This window comes from Cyrtonyx montezumae, unplaced genomic scaffold (assembly GCF_038088225.1).
Source record: "Cyrtonyx montezumae isolate F1298 unplaced genomic scaffold, pur_monq_1.0 scaffold_17, whole genome shotgun sequence".
In the NCBI taxonomy this organism is placed as follows: domain Eukaryota; kingdom Metazoa; phylum Chordata; class Aves; order Galliformes; family Odontophoridae; genus Cyrtonyx; species Cyrtonyx montezumae.
The window spans coordinates 6,315,992-6,340,238 of record NW_027071903.1 but is presented as its reverse complement, the minus strand read 5'-3'; the positions used below and the strand labels follow the sequence as shown (position 1 = coordinate 6,340,238).

The 24,247-nt window shown below is 39.5% G+C and overlaps 1 protein-coding gene across 3 annotated transcripts; it reads left to right on the top strand.

Annotated features, from left to right (window-relative positions):
- The first annotated feature begins 5,518 nt into the window (after positions 1 to 5,518).
- LSM14A (LSM14A mRNA processing body assembly factor) lies at positions 5,519 to 24,123 on the top strand. 3 transcript variants are annotated; one of them, XM_065733175.1, is made up of 10 exons: positions 5,519 to 5,911; positions 12,520 to 12,683; positions 13,533 to 13,665; positions 15,276 to 15,395; positions 17,101 to 17,277; positions 17,582 to 17,644; positions 18,168 to 18,347; positions 19,835 to 20,006; positions 20,814 to 21,042; positions 22,795 to 24,123. In XM_065733175.1, exons 1-10 carry the CDS (start codon positions 5,791 to 5,793, stop codon positions 22,816 to 22,818), a joined length of 1,383 nt encoding a protein of 460 aa, XP_065589247.1. In that variant the 5' UTR covers positions 5,519 to 5,790; the 3' UTR covers positions 22,819 to 24,123. The 3 variants fall into 3 exon arrangements, with proteins under 3 accessions (XP_065589247.1, XP_065589246.1, XP_065589248.1); XM_065733174.1 differs by having other exon boundaries at positions 15,273 to 15,395; XM_065733176.1 differs by lacking the exon at positions 17,582 to 17,644 and having other exon boundaries at positions 15,273 to 15,395.
- The last annotated feature ends 124 nt before the right edge of the window (positions 24,124 to 24,247 follow it).

Sequence of the window (24,247 nt, the reverse complement as noted above, 5' to 3'; positions counted from 1 at the left end):
CTTGCGCTGAGGTGGGAGCCGGCGCGCAGCGCGCAGGCGCGCCGGCCTCTGTCTCGCGCGCGGGGTACTCTGGGAGGGGCCGCCTTCCTCCTCCCCCCGGCGCGGGGCGGGCACTCGTAGGGCGCGGGCGGGACGCCGTGGCTGGCGCTTTGGGACTCGGCTTTCGGTGTCTGGGGAACGCGTGCTGAGACGCGGCTCCTGGACAGTGTGGGCAGGGCTTCGGCGGCGCGGGGTTTGTGTCACGGCGTTGGAAAAGCCTGCTTACCGGCTCGGTGCGCTGTAACGTTTGCACGCGGCGAAATGAAGTGCCGTGCGATCGCGTTACCTGGAGTTTGCAAAGCTCCCATAACCCTGCGCTTTGCCTTCAAGTCATTCATCCCTCATGGAAACAATCGCAGGCAGCGCGTCGTTCTTAGCGAGAACTGAAAGCAGATGGGCTGCTAGAGGGGCTCAGCAGCCCAGCGCTGCTATTTCTTCAAAGGCAGTAACTTCGTGCTACTGAAGCAGTTGGAAGTCCTGGTATGGGCAGGCTGCTGTGTCTGCTCTAAAGCTGTTATATCCCAAACTTACGCTGTCAGCAGAATGCTCTCTGCATCATCACCGCCGCTGCCCTGACGCAGTTCCCTCAGCATCCCACTGGAAATTTGAAGTGGTTCATTCTGATACTAGCAATTTTGTCTCTTTTTTATATACACGCTTTTTCCATCACACTTGCCTCACACATTTAGAAATTTCCAAGAGGAAAACATCAGCCCTAACCTGTAATTTCTTTGACAAATGACAAAGCAGTTTCTTTCATGGGACCTGCAGAGTAAGTGATTTTGCCCATGCGTCTAATATCACTGCCCACAACCCATTACATCTGCTCTCACAAGTGATAGCCACTATGTATCCAAGCAGAGAACAGCTTGGATTCCAGTGGCTATCTGCTGGCCTATGATAGCATGGATGCCTGCAAAGTTGGATCTATGTGCTCTGCTACTCGGTGGCCTCATATGGTGACTCATTTTATGATTTTTCAGGATTTTCCCCCAAATTCCATTTTAAAGGATGTCAAGGGGTGCTCAGGATGCGCTAGCGGGAAATTGTGTGGTAAAGTGCATGTAAAAGCACAGTAACACATGTGGAAAATAGTACCTAGGAAAGAGCACTTGGGAAATGTACACATCAAAAATGTGTTTGGTAAATGAATATTGCTTCTATGGAATAGTGCAGGTGAGATTTGGACTTCTAACAAAAGTTTCTACCTGGAAATTTAATTATAGTACTGTCACTTCATTTGCACTTGCACAAAAATAGAGAATATTAATTTGGGTTTGCAAAGCATCAGAATCTATCCAGTATTTCTTTGTTCAGAGCTCCATCTTTCACTTGTTTTTTAATTATGATTCCATGCTTTCTTCTCTCACTAGGACCCAACCTGCACTTTGTTTGCATACTGCTGTCTCCACAGTTTTTGTAAAAGAATGTCGTGTCAGACACATGATGCTCCAACTAGTCCTGACTGTGAAAAATGTTTGAGCATACATTTTTCTAATGCACTATGCCATTAAACTTGTGTCTCCATAAAAAGCACCCTAGAGGAAAGCTTTATTGCTATGTAACTTCAGAAGATAGAAAGTAAATCTTTCAGCTGGAAGCAGAAAATTACAAGTCATGATTTGTGACTATCACTACAGCTTTCAAAACTTCAAAAATGACCTGCTTTTAATTACCATTTTAAAGTACTTCTGTGGATGGACAATCTGTAATACACGAATTCAGTCATATTTCTTCCCATTCACCCCTTCTTAATTTAGCCCCTTTACATATGTAAGCACACAGAACAAGGAAGTACAACAGAATGTTTTACTTAATGAAATACCATCTATTCCGATACACATTGGACTTCTTACACGTCAGAAAGCGATAATGTTCATATACATGAACATGTTGCTGAACCCATCTCTGGGCTTGCACTTTTATGCAAGGAGCATCAGTTTTAGTGAAGTACGTGATCTCTGTGAACTTTTGTAGTCATTATTTTATCATTAAAAAAAACTTATTTGAATATTTACATTCCTTTCATCTTAAAAAAAGTACAGAAAACATTTCTGAATAAATCTGCTGCTCTTTCATCTTCATGACTTTATTCCATACATATTTAGCTCCTAGAAAATCACAGACCACTGTGCTCACCTCATTAGACCTCTTCAAAAACAAACTTTCCTGAATTACTACTTGTTTGAAATAGATATTGGCCAGAAGCAAAGCCACATGGGGATCTGGGGAAAACAGTTGTATTTCAGTGTATTCCACTTACTCCTCTCTCTGCTCTTAGTTCAGCATCTCTAGCCAGTGGCCAGGTCTTTCCTGGAAACTCTTCCAAAGCTTCACTTGCCCTCCCCTAAACTCCACCCATATCTGAGGCTGATTAATCTCCTTCAGTAAGGAGGCGGGAAAAATGTAATACACACAGTCTGATCCTCTAGATTACTATTAGGCTCTCCACTTCCTCCAAAAGACATTCTGTTATTTTGACAGTGAGCAGCAGCTCCAGGCCATCCTCTAATGGTCAGCAAGATTCTCTTTTGCCTTGTAAGGTATCACAGGAAAGGTAGCTTTCTTATCAAACACTTTACACAGAGCAGAGTTACAGATACTGATTTCAGCAGTTGCCTCCTACTGGCTTTACACAGCCACACACCTCTTGCACACTCCACAACATCCTCGGAATACACTGCTGTAACATCTGCAGGGCATTAAGGCCTTTCATGACTTTACTGTCAGCTCTACCTTGGTATAAAGTTTCCAGAAGTCTACTATGGCTTCTATTTACAAACATCTCAGCTGTTGCAGAAAATCTTAGGTTTCCTTTGTGCTCCAAAGTCTTATCTTAAGAAAGGTGTTTGCTGAACCTCTGTAACATTAATGCTTCCTTGATGTGACAAAAACTATTAAGTACCCTTTCCTTAAGTTAATTTTTACTACACAATATTACATAAGGCGTACATGTTAAGTATAATCTCAAAATCATGGTTTTGTTTCTATTTGCTTGCACTAAAAGGGTATTTTTTTCAGAAATAATTCCATACTGAAGTCAGGATTTCACCAACAGCTGTATTAGTGAGTGCTGCTTGGCAGACCAGACCACCAGCACTGCCCACTGAGCACTGCAGAGCTGAGTAGTCATTGTTCAGCATTCTGCAGCTCTCTGTATGGCTACACCCTAGATTACTTATTAAGGCACTTGAGAGCTTAGCATTCAGTGACAGGTGTCTCGGGCATCTCTCAAAAAAAAAGAAAAAAAAAAGAAAAAAAAGAAAGAAGAAGAAAACGTACCACAGAAAAGAAAACACATATAAATCACCCATCCTGCTTCACATCACCCCTGCTGCTCGCAGGCAGGCAGGGAAGGAGTCCCAACACCCACGTTGTGAGAAATATCTCAGTAATTTACTGAGGCAAGGTCTCATGTGAAGTAAGTTTATTCATGACTGCAATGGCAGGTGTCCTGTAAGCAAGAATGCACTTGCAGTAGCAATAACAAATCTTTTATTCCCTACTTTCCAACACTCATTCCCTCCCCTGGTTCCTCACTGGCTGAGTACTTCAGGTTCATAACTTACCCAACCCTCAGTACTAGCTATAGTCTGCTTCAGTTAATACATTCATTGACACTGTTATTCCAATCTGACAGCTTGTTATCTGGATATCTAGTTTCATAGTTAAGTCTCTCCACAATAGATCAGTCCCTGCTTCAGGTACGTATAACAGCTGTCCAGTGATTATTTTATCCCCTAGTTTCAATTTAGCACTCTTAAAAAGCAGCACTATCATTCCAGTTCCCTGTATGCCTGTCACCTTAAAGGTTTCATTAGTTAATTTAAGCCTGATACTTTGATGAGCTGGACAGCCCAGTATCTACTAAAAGCACAACCTCTTTAGGTTCCACCGCTATATTTATCAAGGGTTCTTTATGGGACCAACCTTTTGAGAACCTGATTCCTCTATTTTCAATTTATAGCAGCAAACAACTTTTCCTCCTTTTTTTCATTCCAGACATTCTCGCTTCAGGTTGCCAGGTCGGTCACACTTAAAATATTTTAAAGCCTGTCCCAGCTTAGGCTGATACACAGGCAACCTTTCATCCCTTTGCCTTCCTTCCTTCTCCATCCGCAGCCTTCCTCCCTCTCTTTGCTTTACTACCTGATCCACTGTGGAAACCATTAATCTCACCTTCTGTTTTCCCTTCTCATCTCCTCTCTTCACATACAGCTTCTGGGCCTCACACAGGAGTGCTTCCAGAGGCCGTTCACTCCATCCTTCCATCTTTTGGAGTTCTTTCTGTATGCCAAGCCACACTTTGGTTACAGAATGGACTTTTAAAAGTCCCTGGGCTACACAGTCCTCAGTATTCATTCCTGACTATCTCCTCATTCTATCCCTGAGCCTCTCACGCTTACAAGCTCTCTGATTCCCTGAGACCCTTTTCATCTCATGCTTCATCCATCTCTGGCTGCGTCCCTCATGGGACTACAGAACCATGGATCAGAACTCCACACTCGCTTTGCACTAAAGTCTCAGTCATTCTTTATGCAAGAGTCTCTCCCGGCCCCCAAGGCAATACTTTAATTTTCTTACCTTGGTCCAAGCACAGAGATACTCGGTCTGACTTTCGATGATGGTCCCCATAATTCCCTGAGACTTCACAGAGCCTGCCTTTCAATACAACAGCCTCGGTTCTCCATCAGTCGTGCTGGGGAGTCACCCTATCACCTCCGAGAGGACCACTGGAATCAGTGAGGTGCGCCTCTCCTGTTCACAGAGGCGAGATATCCCCAGTAAGCAACTGGATCCTGGAGGAGCCCCCAAACTGAGAAACACCTCAGTAGTTTTCTGAGGCAAGGTCTTGTACGAAGTAAGTTTATTTGTGACTGCAATGCTGGTCATCCTGGAAGCAGGAACGTACTTGTGGAAGCAATATCATCTTTTATTCCCTCCTGTCCGGCACTAGTTCCCTCTCCTGGTTCCTCACTGGATGAGTACTTGGGGCTCACAACCGACACAGCTCTTCTTACTAGCCATGCATGTGCAGCTATATTGCCAACCTTTAATTTCTTCTTTTAAGGATATTCATTGTCCAGTGATGTTTCACAGCCTTTTACTAGTTTTTCTCAGCTTACTTGCAAATCTCTTGACACAGAATTCTTCACTGCCTGCTGACTGGGCTATCTCTGTGAGAACGCACCGTTGGTGGTTCGCATGTGTAAGCGCCTTGTGCAATACAGCTAGCAGAATTTCCAATGCACACAACTATCACGACATGACACAACCTTTGGGCCACGCAGGAAAGACACAGCCTAGCCCAACTCACCATACTGCTCAGCCCAAACGCGCCAAAGCACTCAGAGCCTCTGAGGTAAGCAAGCAGGCGGCGCCAACAGCGCTCAGAACCTCTGAAGTAACCAGGCGGGCGGTGCCAACAGCACTCCCCGCCCCCAGATCTCGCGAGATCTCCTCTGCTCCCGGCATCCATTTCGCGGTCGGAGCGGCGGGGGGGCTCCGTTGAGGGAAGATGAAGGCGGCGGCCATGTTGGGAGCTTCAGGGCGGTTTTGGTGCGGGGTGTGCTGAGGGAGTCTGCACAGGGAGAGTTGTCGTTGGAGGATCGGCGAGAAGTCGGTCTCGAATCGGGAGGAGAAGAGCACCTTCTACGTTTCTGAGCCAGGCTTGCTTCGTTGTTTGAGTCCGGCTTCGGGAGCGCTCGGCAGGGGAGGAGGGGGGGAGTCCCTGACCGAGGAGGCAGCGCCATGAGCGGGGGGACGCCCTACATCGGGAGCAAGATCAGTCTCATCTCCAAGGCCGAGATCCGTTATGAGGGGATCCTGTACACTATCGACACCGAGAACTCCACCGTGGCGTTGGCCAAGGGTAAGGGCCTGGCGGAGCGAAGGAGCGGGCCTGGACACGGGGCAGGAGGCAGCGGGCAGCCCGCGGGGCCGCGCCGCGACGCAGCGAGAGCCTGAAAGCGCGGCGTGGTGCGATGAGGAGGTGCTGGAGTAGGGCTGCAGCCTCAGAGTGCTCAGCGGCGGCTGCGAGGAGGGATTGGGGGCTCTGGCAAGAGCCCGCGGCTTTGCGGTTGTAGACGCCATCTCCCTCTCTCTTCCCCTATCGGAGCTGTGGCGACCGCGGCGTTTCTGAGTGAGGGTGGAAGTGAGCAAGGGGATGGGAGAGCCGTGGTGGCGCGGCCCCACTCCCGCCCTGGGGGATTCGGAGCCTTAATTGGGCGGGCTGAGCGGGAGGGGCTGCTGGAAGGAGGGGAAGTGAGAACCTCAGCTGGTCCTGAGTTAGTGAAGGAGGGTAAGAGAGGAGGCTGGAGATTTATTTGCGTCATAAAAAATGCGAAATATAAAGGGGCTGCGTGCTGCTGAGCACTTAGAAACAACTGGAGACAGCTGTGGTGTGGAGAAGGTACAGTTGAGTGCTAGGTTGTTGGCAAAGAAGCTGGTCGAGAGCACTTCGGGAGCTCTTTGTAAGCTGTATGGCGCTGGCAGTCAGAATGGCAGTCAAAATTGGGTACGGACGAGGGTGAGAGAATGTGTAAACAGCCCCCCGAAAGTTACGGGGGTGTGCTTATAGATTGAGTACTGGAGACCAGCGAGTGAAAGAAAGTTTGAAAGTGCACAAACTTCAGTGCTTCATGTACATGATAATGCACTCTCAACATGAGCTTGGTAGCCATCACAACGAGTGTATCACGTTCAGGTCAAAAATTAAGGGAAAATATCTTCTTAATTCTTAAAAACTCGATGGTGTTTTAATTAACTATTATTCAGTCTGGGTAAGTAATGTAAATGCATACATAAAAGCAGATTTTATCCTGCTGATAGGTAAGGAGAAAAATTGTTCCTTGTGTAAATCAAACTTCTTGGACTGAGAATATTCCAGAGCTCTATTCCTGTTCAGAATGGTAGGCTTGTCGTTTTTACATAATCAGTCAGTAATTTATATATATATAAATAATATATTTACATGGTGGATGTAGATATTTAATAGTTGGTCTCTGGAGTTTATACCATGTAGCAGTCTGTTTGCTTTCGTCACTCGTTGGCATTTGTGGTATTTTTTTGTGTGCCATGTCACTTTAAGTCCCCTCCCACCTTCCGGTGTATAGAGAATTATTATTTAAAGAATAGATTGCTTTTTCTTCTGAGTTCTTATACGTATGTTTTGAAACACTTCATAGTTGGTTTGGTTGGCATTCATAGTTCACTTACTGGGCATTTAGCTCTCTTGATATGATCTTATTTCTAAGGTTGCTTCAAGTTGATTTACCTTGCTGGAAGTGATTTATCTGTTTAGAAAAGGTGGCTAGTATTCCTTTATATGAGGAAAAAAAGATGGGTATTGTGATTAAAAAAAAAAAAAGTTTAGGAAGTCCGCTTGAATGCTATGGTTTTTAAGATTTAAACAGCTGCACTTAGAAGAATCCTATTCTTGAGGAGCTTGTGATAGTCTTACCTTAAATTAGACAGAGTTAGTGCTGACCAAGCCAATCTTGCATGTCTTCTCAAGAGTGATTAAGTCACGTCATGGCATATCTGCCAAAGTGTGGTTATTTAAGATGGATCAAACTATGATTACAAATGTAATCTACTTTCTTCCTCTAACTCTCATCAGAAATGTAAATCTAAATAATTTCATTTGCTTTAATAGAACTTGGCTGAGTTAGCTCAAGAATGCGTGTTTTGTAATACAGTGTTATGATTCAGAAGAAAATAAACCAGTATTTCTAGGCCACTAAGAACCTAAAATCTTGAGATTAATCTGAAGGGTGATAACAACCATGTTAGGCTTCAAGCAGCTCTCTGCTCACGAACAAAATGTTCGAGAAGATGAAGTTTCTGAACAAGTTAAAGCTTTGGTTATATGCATGTGTTAGAACAGCATGTGTGTATATATAAGGTGACACGTGTGGTTAATTATAGCTAGGTCTGTGAAAGAAAAGGTGTTTATTCAACTGTCTATAGCTGTATGTATCTTCGTCAGGTAATAGTAGTTTTACTGCTAGAAAAAATACTTGTTGCTTCTGCAGTTGGTTTTATGTGACTGTTATCTGTGTTGAATGTGTGACAGCTTACTATTATTCTTTTACTGAATGTCGCAAACATTTTCATATATTTTAGTTAAGTATGAAAGTAGAATTAGAAGCTGTTCTTGAATAACTACAGATTTGCCCAAAAATAGGGCTTTCAGTGGGCTTAGCTGAAATCTAAGATGAAACTGAGGATATGCTTGTGGAATGTCCTCTATCTTAAATCCTGAGTGAACTGGGCAGAAATAAGATTTTTGGGTTGATCACAGAATGCTGATAGTACTCTTCAGTTACTTCAGAGATAATCTGTTATTGTTATGTTTTGTTAATTTTATTTACAATGCTGTTAAGCTGTAGCAGAAGTTGTGCCTTGTCTTGTGAGTTAAAGGAATATAGGATCTCTTTAAAAATCTGGATAATTATAATGGCAGAGCATCTTTTCACAAATTGCTTTAGTCTATCATTGTTTAAATAAAAACTCCAATTAAAAGTATTAAATATTTGAGGTTTTTATATATTATTGATGCATGTTTGTCCTTTAGATTTGTAGGTTTTCAGAGGTAGTGTTTGGTAACAAATAAACACCCTCTCAATTCCAGTTTCAAATTCAATTAGTTTGAAATGTCTTTCAGTTCTACTTTATTATTTTTTTTTAAAACAATCATTATATCCAGACACTCTTGGAATGGACTGCTAGTGAGCCACAGATAGAGTCCTGTTTTCTTTCTGTAGAGTGATTACTGTCCTACTTAGGAGCAATTGTAGAATAATCATGACAGGTGTTTGTCGATCTTATATGTTGCAGTGTTAAAAAGTAGTGATCTTTCAAGCTAGTAATACATGTCTTTCTATTTCTAGACACTGACTTAAGGAAAGGGATTTTTAATGCAAGTAAGCGATGTAAGAACAACTAAGGCTTTGTTCTGTGACAGCTAGCTAACAGGAATCCTTAGGGATGTGGGTGTGAGGAAATGAGATGCTGACTTTCTGGTGTACTGCATCAGTTTTCACTTACCAGCTGCTGGGACTTGTGGAGTTGCATTTGGGCCGTTACAATTAATAGAAACTACAATCATGAAAACAGCTTCATTAATAAGCAGTTAATGTTCTGGTATTTTAAGCTGGCTGCAGTAGTGTTATCTTTAGTCTGATGAAACATGCAAGAGCAAACTGTACTTTCTTTTAGACTTTTACAAATACTGATTGGGTGAGAGAGTCAGAAATCAAGCCAGAAGAAGCTTAAACTCTTACAAAGACCTGAGCATTTCCTTTAGTACAGGAGTGACAACAGAAAAGGGAAGGGGTAGTTTTCATTAAGTTTTTAGCAAGTTGTTTTTCAGGGTCAGTTAAGGTATGTACTGCATTCGTGTCTTGAGGTTGATGCGTGCAGAACGAAGCCCACTCATCTACTTCCCCTATATCTCCCTGTTACTGCTTCTGTGAGTAAGAGGATGCAGACTGAGTTATTGTTCCAATGGTTATGAGCCCACTACAAGCTGACTCCTTCATGTTAATATTACATCAGTAGTGTGCAGCTGTCCAAGTATGTTACAGAGAAAAGGTGGTGAGGTTTTGGATAGAGTTGGGAATTACAGTGACTCGTTCTGGTAATGACAGCCTTACTTTCATCATCAAGCACCTCATGGACCCCTTAAGCTTTGAAAAAGGCTGATTTCTGTATCTACGTGATGCATACAAAGTAAGGCTGGTTAAGACTGTAAGTGTTGTATGCAGAGACTGATTGAACTGCATGTTTACAATAATTCACACTGCAGGAAGGCAGAGTCCTCTTTTGCTAGTAGAATACACAAATTGGCTTTTAATTTGTGGAGTGTTGGATTTTCTGTTGACTGATAGGGGAAGTTGCAATTGTCTCCTTGGATAATTAAGTAGTATAATACCATAAGATGTACTAAAGTATGTTAAAGTAGTAATGTTGAAGTTGGTCAAAATAAGTTTGGTTTTAATATATGATGATTGCCTTTTTGAATGGATTTACCACAGTCCTTTTAAGTCTTAAAAGATCATATTTTTCACATGTTTATTTTCATTTTCTCTATTCCGTATTTTGGTACGTGAGATTTCTGTACCTTGTCATGCAGGAAGGATGTACTCTGAAATATCCCAAGAGACAGAGGTCGGTAGAGCTCTAAGACTGCTGCTGCTCCAGTACCTTACCTTTTCGATACTCTGCCCTATTTGCATTTCTGATTATGCAAAAATATGGTAAAATGCTATTTCTTTCTAATATTCTACTATATTGTCGAACTTTGGTATTAATTTAAAATTAATAAAATCAACTTTGGTTATACTTACCAACAGAGTAGGTCAAGTGACTTTACCATTTATCTAATATATAGAGAGGGCCAGAAACTGAAGTTGAATCTTTGGCCAAGACTGAAATAAATCGGTCACTCTGAAAGTAATGCCCCCCATTTATTTCTGTGGAAACTACCAACAGATGCAAAGAGCATAATAACATTATTTGATAGAGCATGCTATCAGCTATAAAACACCTTTTCAACATAGTCAGCTGTGCATTTTTGCCAGCAATGATCTGGGGCCTGCAATCTGTGCTTGTGAAAGTTTGTATCAGTGGAGGTGGTCCACTGTTTTACAGCTGCTATGATGGTGTCATTGCTAGGAAAACATTGCCCATGCAGTCCATCTTTCATCAAACAGCTGGAAATCAGAAGGCACCAAGTCTGGACTATATGCTAGGTACGGTAAGACAGTCCAACATTGGCAATGTGTTCCATGGTCTTCAAACTAATACATGGCCTGGCGTTATCATCTTACAAGAGAAGGGTTGTCTTTCTGTCTGACTCTGGAAGCTCAAGCCTTCAAGTTAATGTTGCTGTGTGGTCAGAGTTGATGGTTTGTCTGGGTTCTCAGTTGTTTTTGTTTTGTTTCGTCTTTTTGTAGAGAGAGGAGACAAATTTGTCTTGTAACAAAGGTTTGAAATTGACTTGAGCAGCATCTGTCTTTTGACAGCTCCTAAATGCTACAGTAGCGTTCAGAGCTGGCTTTCGGGTGTGTAGAAATGGAGAAGTTTGTTAAATTCATTAGAGTAGATAATACAGATAAGCTAATAGTTATAACCATTTAGTGTTGTTTTTCACTGTAGTGTGGAGGGATGTCTTACAATCAAACAACTTGTAACATTTGACTGTTCATGCAGTACTAGAGGCAACGGCAGTAATGGAAGATGGTATAGCCACAGAAATGACTTGGTATTGCTTTATGCAGCTCCATAGGAAACTATTCTTGTGACTGCAGGTTTTATGACTGAAAATAAATGCATTAAAATGTCTCAAAGCTGCTTATGCATCTGAAAAAGAGGGGAAAACTTCTTGTAAATGAAAGTTAAGTACATGTGCATAATTTGTAGCATGTAACAGTGCAGACAGACTTCTTTAAAAGCTACAACAAAGGATTGTGAGGAGTTACTGAAGCTGCTGCAAATTATGATCAGTAGAATTTGATGCTTTATTCTTCTCAGTTTCTTTGAATTCATTGATTAATTTTTGCTTAAGAAGCTCCAGCTTTTGTAGGCATGTCTTGTTCCATCTTGCGTGCCAACCCTTGCTGAATACCAGGTGAAGAAAGGTCTTGGAGAGAGTAGTAATGTGATGCTCAATTCATGTACGCACATAGTGATTAGTGGGAAGGGAAAAGCATGGTACGCATTGTTGTGCAATCTGAATGCTATTTCAAGTGAGCTAACTATATATAAATAAACCTAATTTGTCAGTATGCTGTGCTCTGTGTCAATGTGCTTAGGAAGATCATTCTGCCCCAGTTAATTTACTTAATTTGGTGAAAGTCATATGAAACTTAAACCAGCAAGCATAATGCAGTCTGCTTAATGAAAATTGCCTACCTATACTACAGAGATCCTAACCTTGACTTGAAATACTCATTAGATCCTGAACCCACTGAGAAATAATTTGCTTTTGGCAGCCTTTAGTATCTTAATTTCTGGTAGTTTTAGCATGACTTTTTTCCCATTTGTAAATTTATAATATGAAGTATAAACTCATATAGTCCTTAATTAACAGGACTGGTTTTACCAACTTTTGTTGCTATATGACGTATCTGCTGGTAACATTATTGTACAGAGTGATAACTTAAGCAAAAGACTGCTTTGGTGCTTCCCCTTGATTTCACTAAGCAGTGAAGATATTCAACCTGTGTGTACAAGCAGTGTTTTAGGAAAGAACCAATGAGGCACCTTTCTGCTTGAATTTTAACTGAGGTTTGCAAGATCAAATTTCTTGTTTATGTCTGAGTAGTTGAAAAAGGTGAAGAATATGCTGCCTACTTAAGTTTTGTGCTCAGTAAAATTTTACTCTCTTTATTTAAAACTTTGGTCTCTGCAGTATATTTGAAATATTGATGTAATGTGAAGTGGTTTCTTTATTTTCCCTTTCCATTTTTGCAGTTCGTTCCTTTGGTACAGAAGATAGACCAACTGATAGACCTATACCGCCTCGAGATGAAGTCTTTGAGTATATAATATTCCGTGGTAGTGACATTAAAGACCTAACTGTCTGTGAGCCACCAAAGCCTCAGTGTTCTTTGCCACAAGACCCTGCTATTGTTCAGGTAAGTCAAAATATATTTTAAGTATTTGTTGCTTAAGATAGATCATGGCAGTTTTGAGTACTCTCTAGCTGAGTGTTTAAAAACTCAAATCTTTGTTGAAGTTAACAACACAGTGTAAAGAACTGTGAAAAAACTTTTTTTCTCTTCTGTATCCATGTTCTTAACTATAAAAATCAAGGTTTAAGTCTAACTCTCGCACAGTTCACTGGATGGGAAGGTTAATACGTTTCTAATTGTTAGCTGGTTCATAAGGTAAAAATCTTGATTATTCCTTGCATATCATACCTGTGGTCTTCTAAGATCTTTTGTTAAATCTAGTACAACTGTTTTTGTCAGTGTTTGTTGAGATCTGTGAAGTTGTGTTACTGCTAACCCTTATATTCATAATAATCTCACTGTCCTCTGGTATCTTAGGGCTTTTTATTGGTGATATGTTTTTGAAACTTTTGGAAAAACAGTGTTACTTCTCAGCTTTGCTGGCAGAAGCTTGTATGAGTGCGATGAAAATCCTGTATCGGAGGAGATTGCAAATTAGGGTACTGATTTCACAAGTCTGTGGCATTGGTATGATGGAAGTGCTTTCTAAACTGTATGCATACTTGAGAAAATGTTTTCTGCTGCTGGCTGCTTTGAGGTTTTTCATGCAGAGTAATCTGCATACTTAACTATTTTTGTGTTGTCTTCTTCACTGAAGTGATTAAATAATTGCTATTAAAACAAGCTCTTAGAAGTTAAGGGTTTTTTGTATGTGTTAGTCACAGCCATAGTGTTAGGGTGAATCTTAATGACTAGTTTCTGCATTTCCCGCGTTGCAGAGCTATTTCCTACTGCTTGTGTTTTTGTTTTCAGTCTTCACTAGGATCTTCAACATCATCTTCATTCCAGTCTGTGGGGTCCTATGGTCCTTTTGGCAGAATGCCTGCATACAGTCAGTTTAGTCCAAGCCCGCTTGTGGGACAGCAGTTTGGCACTGTTGGAGTTGGTATGTTTATTTTTATTATTTCTTGTTTCCCTGTAAGTGAAGTTGCAGGTATGTGTGTATAGACAGCAAGTTCTCTTAAACCATTCAGTGCTTTATCCTAACGGACGTATCCAGAGTCTTCAGTCTACGTCAGTGTCACAGCTTAGCTGAGGAATACGAGGTTTCTCACAGTCTTTGCACTATAATGAATACATTCATATGATTGCGAACTAAACGCCCTCCGAGGGGTGAGTGGTGAAAGGCTCATATATTCATGAATTCCTTATATTTAATATATATTCATTACACTCATCATGTATTCATTCTATTTCACAAGTGGTGGAGGTAGTACCTCCATAAAAGCCTCAGCTGTGCTGTGAATATGTGATTTCCTAGACTGACCAAGGTAGTGTGTGCCTTTACCAAGGATTTGGATTACTCAGCAGTCCATGTGCCGGCTCAGTCCTCCTCTTTCAAGAGATGCTAATGTGGTACAGAGGCTATTGGCTGAAGTATTTGTGAGCTGCATATGTTAGCTGTGTCTTTACACTGTAGATGTACTGCAAGACTCCCCAACTGACTTTGATTCCTCTGAGTTTCTTAAATAAAAAGAGAATTCAGTTTTTATTTCCAACATTAAAAAACAGCAATAAAATTATAAAAAGTAACACATGAGAGTGCAAGGGGTTTACAAAGAAACAAAGTAGACATGAAGCTTATTTCCATTCAGTGTACACAAGTGAAATAGACACTTCACAGTAGTTTACAATGTGAATCTGGGGTTCAGGCGATGTAATTGAGGTCTTGCATGCAATGGAATTTAGTGACAGGTATGTGTTGTGCTGTTACAAATGCAGCTATAACAGAGTATGGTAATGGTGAGTGATACTTGGTTGGCATTGCTTACAGTGATGACTAAAATATTTAGCAGTACTTAAAACACTAAACTTTGGAGTTCTTAGATTTCTAAATAATTAGAATTTTTTTAATCTTCTGTAATTATAAAAATGTGTTTTCCTGGTATTTTAAAACAACTGCAGGTTCTGATTATACTAAAGATCACTAATGATCATTTTGTTTAGTGAAAAATGTTTTTTACTGAAATACAGCTGTTAGCTTTTAGTAAGATCTAGGGTTAAAGCCTTTGTCTTTGAGAGTGAGGAAAAGACAATGGAGGTGCTCTTGTGGAATTTAAAACAATTATTTTTTTTGTATTTTACTTTGTATTTTATCACATAAGATCTTGTATTCTTGTAACTGTTACACTGACAATGTTACTCCTACTACTGAAAATGTTTAATGTGGAAGGAAGGCTGCGGAACTGAATAAGTAAAACTTGATAGTCATATTTTTGTTTGAAAGATAGGAAGTTGAAATACAAACAAACACTAATGCTGACCCTGCTCTGTTAATGCTTATAATGTTAAAGTTGTCTTTTTTAATTAAAAAAAAAATGCTAACAAGGTATTACAGCCCAATCAACTTGTTAAGGGAGAGGGAGTTGAGTGATGTGTGTGTAATAGAATAATTGTCTTACATGATTTCGCTGATCATTTAGTGTTACTTTTTGTATTTTTTAACAAGAAAAGTCTAAGCAAGGTTTTACCACTATTTTATGTCTTTCAAAGCAGGAGGTTCTTTAACGTCTTTTGGAACAGACTCTTCAGCCAGTGCTAGCATGTCCCAAAGCACTGCAGTTGGTTCTGCGTTTACAACAGATGCAAGAGCACTAAAAACACAGATGTCTCAAGGTAAATCTTTTTGAATAACTATTATTTTTGACCAGTCTTTTCCTTAACCTCTGTGGTTTAGGTGGTTGTCAGAAACATTAACCAAGCACTTCAATTCTGTCATGAAAACATTTGATTTTAAGAAAAAAATAAAAAACCCAGTGAGAATGTGTTCTTTTTCCGATGTGCTTTCTTGCATCTCAGTATGCTGCATAAATAACTGTTAGCAATACATTCATTGTTCTTAAAGCATCTTTATTGAAGAGTAGGACTTAGCACAATTGAATAATTTTAGTAGATAGCTACATATGGAAATATGGCATGTAGTTTTCTTGGGTTTTATGAGAAAGCTCAAGGTACTTCATGCTGATTTAACTTTGAAGTCCTTCAATTTACAATTCTTTGTTTTTATTTCTGAAGGTGTTTTTTAATTGCTGTGTTTAAATAATGCTTAAATCAGACTTGAATGTCTGTTCAGATATTGTTGAGATGACTTAACTGTCAACATCACTAATAGAAACTTAATTATTTATCGTGTAATATTGCAGAAAGAAGCAAACAGCAATATGGTTAATTCTTGATACTTTAAGTGACAAAGAGGAAAGGAACTAAACATGCAGCTTAACAGATGTTCAGGATAAACGAGGGTTAAGTTTGCTCCCCAAATCCCAAAGGCGTTATTTCCTGTTCTTTCAGTTTTCATTGCCGTGACTAAAAGTTTGCGCAAACAAGTCCAAGCTATTTTCAAGTTTATGTATTTATGTCAAAGGTGAAAACACTTATGCTTACTGTTTCTAAATTCTAGTTGAAGTTTGGGAACCAATTGGGACTGCTTTCAAAGATTAGTTTTGTGAATTACTGTAAATAACTTCTAGTTTGTTCAATTAATCAATTATTCTGAGCATTTATTTTTTTTTCTCTTGAAAGTGTAGCTTGATTTCCTGTAGAAGTTAAACCTGTATGATTTTTTTTTAATTTAATGCAGTGTGCTGTATTGAATGGTGAATGAGTGAATGTTGTTCAACAAAATTTACAGGGAACACCAAGTTTCTTTGTGTATTTTTGCTTTTAAAAATAATTGTTTTAGGTCATGCATTTTGACCTTTTTGTTTTGTTTACTTTTTATGGGATGCCTATTATTTTTCTTGGGAGTTGAGTCTTATCCCAATGATTTCTTAGTGTATTTATCTATATATTGTCATGCGAACTGAAATGTATGAGCAGCAGTTTATGGGGAAGCTTGCACAACTCCTTCACCTGCAGTATGCCTGGCACTAGCCATCACTATTCTTTATTTTTATTCATTATTCACTATTCATATTACGTAGTGAACATAAAATATTGTGCTAGATGAAATGAAATGAAAGTATCATAACTGTCTCTGCATTTGGGAGCCGTTGCTTTCCATTTGGCTTTCCAGTGGTGCAAGAGTATGTATACCTCCAATCCATCCAGGAATTTCATTCCACAGTTAAGTGCACATCACGGATGTGTTGGTAGGGATTAATTGTCCTGCCCATTTTTTTCTTTTAGACTAGGGGAAGGGGAATTGCTAAATATCCTTCATTCTGGATTAGTGGATCTGAGGGTGCAGAAATATTTATTTCCTCTTTGGACACAGCAGTCTTGACTGGTAAGGCAGATAAACCTGTCAGTCTAGATTGGTTGAGACCAGTAACTTGAATTTATGGATGAGAAATAATTTATGTTTGCTTGTTTTTTAAAGGTCGTTCAAGCCCTCAGATAGATCATTTGAGAAGGAGCCCAACCATGGAACAAGCAGTACAAACAGCTTCAGCCCACTTGCCTACTCCAGCACCAGTTGGGAGGAGGAGTCCTGTGCCAGCCAGACCTATGGTGTCTGCTAGCCAAAAATCGCTTGAGAGTCAAGAGCACAGACGAGGTAGCTTTGGGTAATTTTCACATGGGTTCTTTTCTTCCACACACAGCTTAGGTGCTCTTTTTGAGATTACCACGTAGGAATTTTTCTGCTGTCTGTCACTAGTAGACTGGCTAGAAGAGACCTGGATTTGACATATTGCTTTTTAAAGTCAACATTTATTTATTTATTCATATCAGAAATTAAGCTCATATTTTACTTCCATAGGTTTGGATTTCTTGAAAACCAGAGCCATAAAGCTGTATACATAAGTATGGTAGAAAATACCAAATTGGATAAACAAACATCTTTTTATTTCCAACTTTAGCTGAAGCACACAAGGTTTCAAGATCAGAAAATGAACTCAGAAATGAAAACAAACGACAAATTGGTAAATCTTGTTTTGAGAAATAGCTATAATTCTAGTTTCAGACTTGAATTACTGATTTTTTTTTTTTTTAAGCCTGCTTTAAAAAGTGCAGCATTATGTATACTTTGCAGAGTGCTAAGACTTTATTTCTAGCATTCAGAAATCTTAGTCTGGAAGTCTTTAAGTTCATCTCATAAAACTGAAGTGTTTAGAATGCTCTCATTGTATTGTTTGTAATGCATTGATTGGGTCATGGATTTGTAAACATAGAATGAAACAAACTTGATATCTTGCGAAGAAAATACTTGACTGAAAGGGCATTAGCATTTTATGTCTTCAGAAAGTTTTTAATGACTTCTAGAAAGTTTTAGCACACCCAAGGTTAGTGTGTTAGGCTTTCAGTGTCATTGCTGTATTCACTGTAAGTGAATTTACAAATTACAAGCTACTCCAGCAGGACTTGTAACAATGTAAGTGCAGGATGCATGAAGTCCCAACTTTTACTCCAGGAACTTAAGATAAAAATAAAAACTTCCCTCTTTAGTTCCAGGTGCTCCTTCAGTGCGGAGAGGCCGTGGAGGCCACCGAGGAGGCCGAGGAAGATTTGGTATTAGGAGGGATGGTCCAATGAAATTTGAGAAGGACTTTGATTTCGAAAGTGCAAATGCACAGTTCAACAAGGAAGAAATTGATAGAGAATTTCATAATAAACTTAAACTAAAAGGTAAACAAAATCTTGCTTTAGATTTAAGTGTGGATAAAATAAGCATGTCTTGCTGTTAAGTATTGTTGCCTCCCTGGAGAGATAGCTTTTAAGAATTGTTACCTTTTAAGTCTTGTTTGTGGTAGTGGAAAATAATCAACAAGTAAACTGAAATCACCTATTCATTAAGTACTTGGTTAAATGCTGAACAGTGTAGCCAGAAGAAGCAAGGAGGTGATTATCCCTCTGTACTCAACTCTGGTATAGTCACGTCTTGAGTACTGTGTTCAGTTTTAAGCCTCTCACTGTGGGAAAGACATCAAGGCCATGCAGAATGCCCAGAGAAGGGCAGTGAAGCTAGTAAAGGGTCTGGGTCTGGAACAGAAACAAGTCTTATGTGGTACGGCTGAGGGAAATGAGGTTGTTTAGTCTGGAGAAGACTCAGGGGAGACCTTATCACTCTCCACAGCTCCCTGAAAAGAGGTTGTGGTGAGCTGGGGGTCAACTTCTGTATAACTAGTGGTAGGACAAGAGGTAATGGCCTCACGTTGCATCAGGGGACATTCAGATTGGATATTAGGAAGAATTTCTTCTCAGATTGGTTAGGCATTGGAACAGTTTGCCTGGGGGAAGTGATAGAGGTGTTTAAGGAAAGGGTAGATGTAGCACTTAGGGACATGGTTTAGTGGGCAATATTGGTGGTAGGTGGATGGTTGAACTAAATGATCTTAGAGGTCATTTCTAACCTTAATGATTCTATGATAAAGAATTACAGAAACGTCTTATGAGACAGAGTCAGTGGTAGTGCTTGTTATGAAAGTTTGAGTGAAGTAACTACAGTTCACATAGAGCTCAAATATCATAATGCTACAAGTACTTAAAAATGACTTCAGGACAACAAGTAGTTCTGTGGAACTATCAGCTTCTATTTCGTTAGTAGTAATGAAAATGGTAAGTAGAACCTCAGAGTCATAGATGTCCGGACACGTCTTGAAACTTCAGACATTATTAGGAAGGTAATATACTGCAGAGTCAGTTAACGGCCTGTCTTGAATGCTGGCCCTTTTACTGAAGAGGCAGCAGAATCAGAAGACAATGAAGAGGGGTAATGGGAGGTGAGCTAAATCATGGACAGGCTTTGATAACAGGACTGATGGAGGTGCTTAAGTATGTAAGAAAAAGTGGCTAGGAGCATATAAAACAGGTGACCATCAAATCCATTTTGCCATAGTTTGTTTTGTGTGTTGTTTTTTTGACTCAGACTATAGAAGAGATCAAAATTCCAGGTGGCAGTAGGAAAACGTTGTAACTCATGTTTCACATTGTTTGCCTTCCACATTCCTTTTAGGAGGGCTTACTATATGTTTTAAGATTCAGGTGTGGGTTTTTTGGTTTTTTTTGGGAGGGTGGGGGGGAAGGTGCGTGTATATATGTATTGGAATTAATTAATATTGTTGTATTGTTTAGTCTGATGGCCTGGAAGAAGTCTGTTTATTTCTGTTTTCCAGAAGACAAGCTTGAGAAACCAGAGAAACCTGTAAATGGTGAAGACAAAGGTGATTCAGGTGTTGATACACAAAATAGCGAAGGGAATGCAGATGAAGAAGATCCACTTGGACCCAACTGCTACTATGACAAAACCAAATCCTTCTTTGATAACATCTCGTGTGATGACAATAGGTATGACCTGTATGGGGAGCTTGTTAGTCTACTTAATGAGTGTCTGTGTGATAAGGCTGTGTTGGTACTACTCATTACAATTAGTTCTGAATCAAAAGGAAGTAAAGGTTACATCTGCATGTGAAAGACAAAATGGGAATACAAAGTACTTTTTTTTGTGCACAATTGCATTAAATTAATACCAGGACACACTTTAAAAATCGTTTTAGAAGCATGTTTCTGACAGTTTATGCTACAGGGTCTCCTTTCTAAATTAGACTTCTTGCTTTGCTATGCAATTAGCACCTTAGTTAAGTCAATTACTACTACTTTATAATGATTTCTACTTAGCAAGTAGTATTGTTTGAATGTGACAGTAACATTACAGGAAGAGAGAAACTTATCTTTGCTGTGGGCTTTTTTATTATGCATGTTGATGTGGATTGCAGACAGAGTTTGAAGAATGGGGGGTTGAGAGGGAAGATTGGGTTATTTTATTAACAGCTAGGTAAGATTAATATATGCAACTGTAAACTCTTACTTGTTTTCTCTTTAAAATTACAGCTGTGTGCAGAGGTTACAGACTGCTTCTGTAGGAAGCTCAAAGTGTTATTGGTTTATAACCAGTACTGTAACACACCTCTTTTTGCTGGGTTAAGTGAGTTGTGGCAGACACCTAGGTTCTTGCAGAAGGCATAGTTTGTAAATTTGATGTGATAATGCATCATTTTTTATTTCATTGCCTTTCAGGTGATTCTAACAAAGCAGGGCAACCTTCATTCTGAAGTGTTTTTAAAAACATGGTCCTTGTTGTTTTGCGTGTGGCAGGGAACGTCGACCAACCTGGGCTGAGGAAAGAAGATTGAATGCAGAGACCTTTGGAATACCACTGCGTCCCAATCGTGGCCGTGGAGGGTTCCGAGGCAGAGGAGGGATTGGTTTCCGAGGTGGAAGAGGACGAGGAGGTGGAAGAGGTGGTTTCACTACTCCCCGTGGATTTCGTGGTGGTTTCAGAGGAGGTCGTGGAGGCAGGGAGTTTGCTGACTTTGAATATAGGGTAAAATACATTTAATTTTACTATAACTTGATCAGGTGTCTTCGGAAACTGGTGGTATAACTCTTGCTTTTAGATTTTATGTTGAACTAGAAGTTCTTGAATAGTATTGTGCAGATAAACTCAGCTACTTAATAGAAAGTCTGTTGATTTTTGTTACTTACCATTGTTCGGTTTTCAGCAGCAACCAAAACTAAAAGCTGCACTTCTGTCAGGTGTCCTGAGTATCTGTTCTGTAGCTGGATTTGAAGAAAAATATAAAAGGTGTTCAGGTTTAATGTGAGAGAAGAATTAGAAGAACTGTGAACACTTTTCTAGTCAATACTGAAAAACGCGAAGAAGAAATTTAACTTGTAGCGTGCAAGCAAGTTCTTTGACTTCCTTGTGAATGAGTTGGCACAGTGCCTATATATTTGTAATATACTATATAGCCAGTAGTTGAAGTTACTTAAGTAGATGACCTTTTGCAGAAGACAGGTCAGATATATTTGACGTACGTAAGTTTGTTACACACAGTTTGTGATTGTATTATAGTTCAGTAGGTTTTGGGAGAGCTGAGGGAATATTGACTTTTTTCAGCCACCCATAGAGCAGAAAGGAACTGTGGGAGATAAAGCAAAATCTTGCAGAAAAGATGCCCTGCCCATCCCATAGATGAAATATTTTCTAAAAGATGAAAATAAGTATTATTACTTTAAGCCTCTTCACATTTACTTAAAGTTTCTTAAAGCATTATGCACAAGTCACCATGCAAGTCTGTTAACAGAAGTAATGTGATGCATGAACATACTTCATCATCATGTAATCATCTAAATAGTAATTTGTTCTGCAAAAGCTATGGTGCCTGATACCACTGTTCTTCTTTTAGTGTATACTTAGGCAGTTCACTTCTGTGAAACTATCAAGGCATGCACTTTCCTCTTTGCTGTTGAAGATCTTAACTCCTGTTTTTATCAGCCATTCCAAGGAAGGACAAGTTGGATGCCACCCTCAGCTGGCAAAGCAGTGTATTCTGTGCTAGTGGTATCTTAGGAGCACTTCTTTTTCTTAGAAGCAGATTTTAGGTTGTTTGTTATCAGTGCTGAGGGATTAGACAGATGATATAAATTGAGAGCACAGTTGCTTGCAGAGCTAAAATCTTTTCAGAATTTCAGTGCAAGCCATTTTTCTAGCACTGTCTTCAACTTGAGTGTTACCCTGTGAAGGATCCAAACTGATGTGGGCACACTGTTTAAAATCGGAAACAAATATAATTAACTGAACTGATGCAAGTAAGTGTAGACTTTTACAATTCTGACTCAGACAGAAGAACTTTCTCTTAACCTATTGTTCAATCCTTGCTTTCTAGTTCCAGATTCAAGTTTTTCTTTTTAAAAATGTCTTTTCATAACAGATATCCCCCAGCCAGTACTTTCTTAAAATTGCAAGAATTATCCAGTGATTTAAAGCTGAGTAGCTGAGCATGAACTGAAATGAGTTGAAGATCATAGGTGGGATTTTGTGAATGAAAGTTTCCAGTTGACTGGATAAGTAGGAGGTGGCATACAGGCAGGGGTTGTGCTACAGCTTCAGTCAGGGAGCTGCCTCAGTGCTGGCCAGTACTGTGACCAGATGCTAATGTGGAGATCAGAGCAGTCTCCTTTCTGATTTCAAAAGTAGGCGTCAGTGTGTCTTCTCCCAGTGCTGTTACCCAAATTAACCTGTCAATGTTTTTTTCCAAAATTAATTGTAACGTTCTACTGTTGTTCCCTCTAGAAAGACAACAAAGTTGCTGCATAGTCCACAGGAAAGCTGAAACTGCGTGAACGTCTAGATCTTCTTGATCCAGAGAATTAGTTTCAATCTCTGCAAAGAATGAAGTTAATTTGCTGTATACTTGTCACCAGCACTGGGATTTAACTATTTAATTTCAAAGGGGTGTAATGCAGTTACTTTTTGAAAAATGGCCATCTTTGAAAACAGTGAGCATTAAATATATTTGAGACAGAAGGATAAGTAATTTCTTATGTATAGTTAATTATAAAGCAGTACTTCGATGGAGTTTAAGTATTTTTTCATCACTGAAAGGATTTTTCTTATTACTAAACTGTATTTGATAATTGCTTCAAGTTGTAAGGACAATTGTATGCAGAAGGCCGTCGATACTGTGAGTGTTTGATCCACTGAAGGTTGTTTTTTGGAAATCCTGTAATATCCCTTTTGAGATGGTTGTACTTTATCAACTAGGGTGCTGGGCAGTAGAAAACTTGCTTTGTCAGTCAGATATGTACACACAGTAAATACTGTTTCTTAGGCAAAGGAAACTTTTTATATAGTTGTAAAATTCCATTATATCCCATTGCCAAAGAAACATTACAGACTTTGTATAGCTGTATAAAAAGCAACTAATTTTTTAAAGAATAAACATTTTTAAGTCGGCAAACATACTGTGTTATTGCAGAAGTTGATATGCTGAAGAACACTGAATTAGTTGGGTTTTTTTCTTTAGCAGCTTTTCAAGCTTAAATTTGATTTTATATTTGGAGTATAATGAAGATTTAAAATGTTCTTCCATGACACAAAACTGGATACACTCTTTGCTTCTCTTGCAAGCAGTTGATTTTGTAGCTTCTGGCATATCACAGGATTTGACCAAATGAAAGAGATATTTTTCAAATGAGGACAAAAAAGTTTCGTATGTCCAAATTTTCAATTAATTTTACTTAGTGATAAATATTAACTTTTTTTTTAATAATGGACCAGGCACATGAGTTAAAGCGATTCTGGAACGCCTGGGCCAGAAGTATGTCTGCATTCGTCAGTTCTTGAAACGTTAACTTTGTTGTAATACCCGTAGACATAAGCAATTGAGGAATTCTTAGTGTTTGGAGTTGTTTGCGTTTGGTAGGCCGTAGCTGGGAGAAATGAGAACCTGGTTCCGAGACATTGCATCCGCAAATGACATAGTATGAACTTGTTGCCAGCTCTGAATGCCTAGTTCCACTTGGTGGGTGTGCTGAACTAGAGACCTGGTCATTTGTGTCTGTATATGTATGTGAAGGCCACAGGAATAAAGGGATCCAAAGATTAAACGTTTTGATCTAATTTACTGTTGGGTTTTTTTGTTGGTTTTTTTTTTTGTGTGTTTTTCTTTTTTAACTTCCGAGTACTCAGTGGTGATAAAGATGCGGAAAGCTGCACTGTTGGAAAATTGGAATATTTAAAGTGG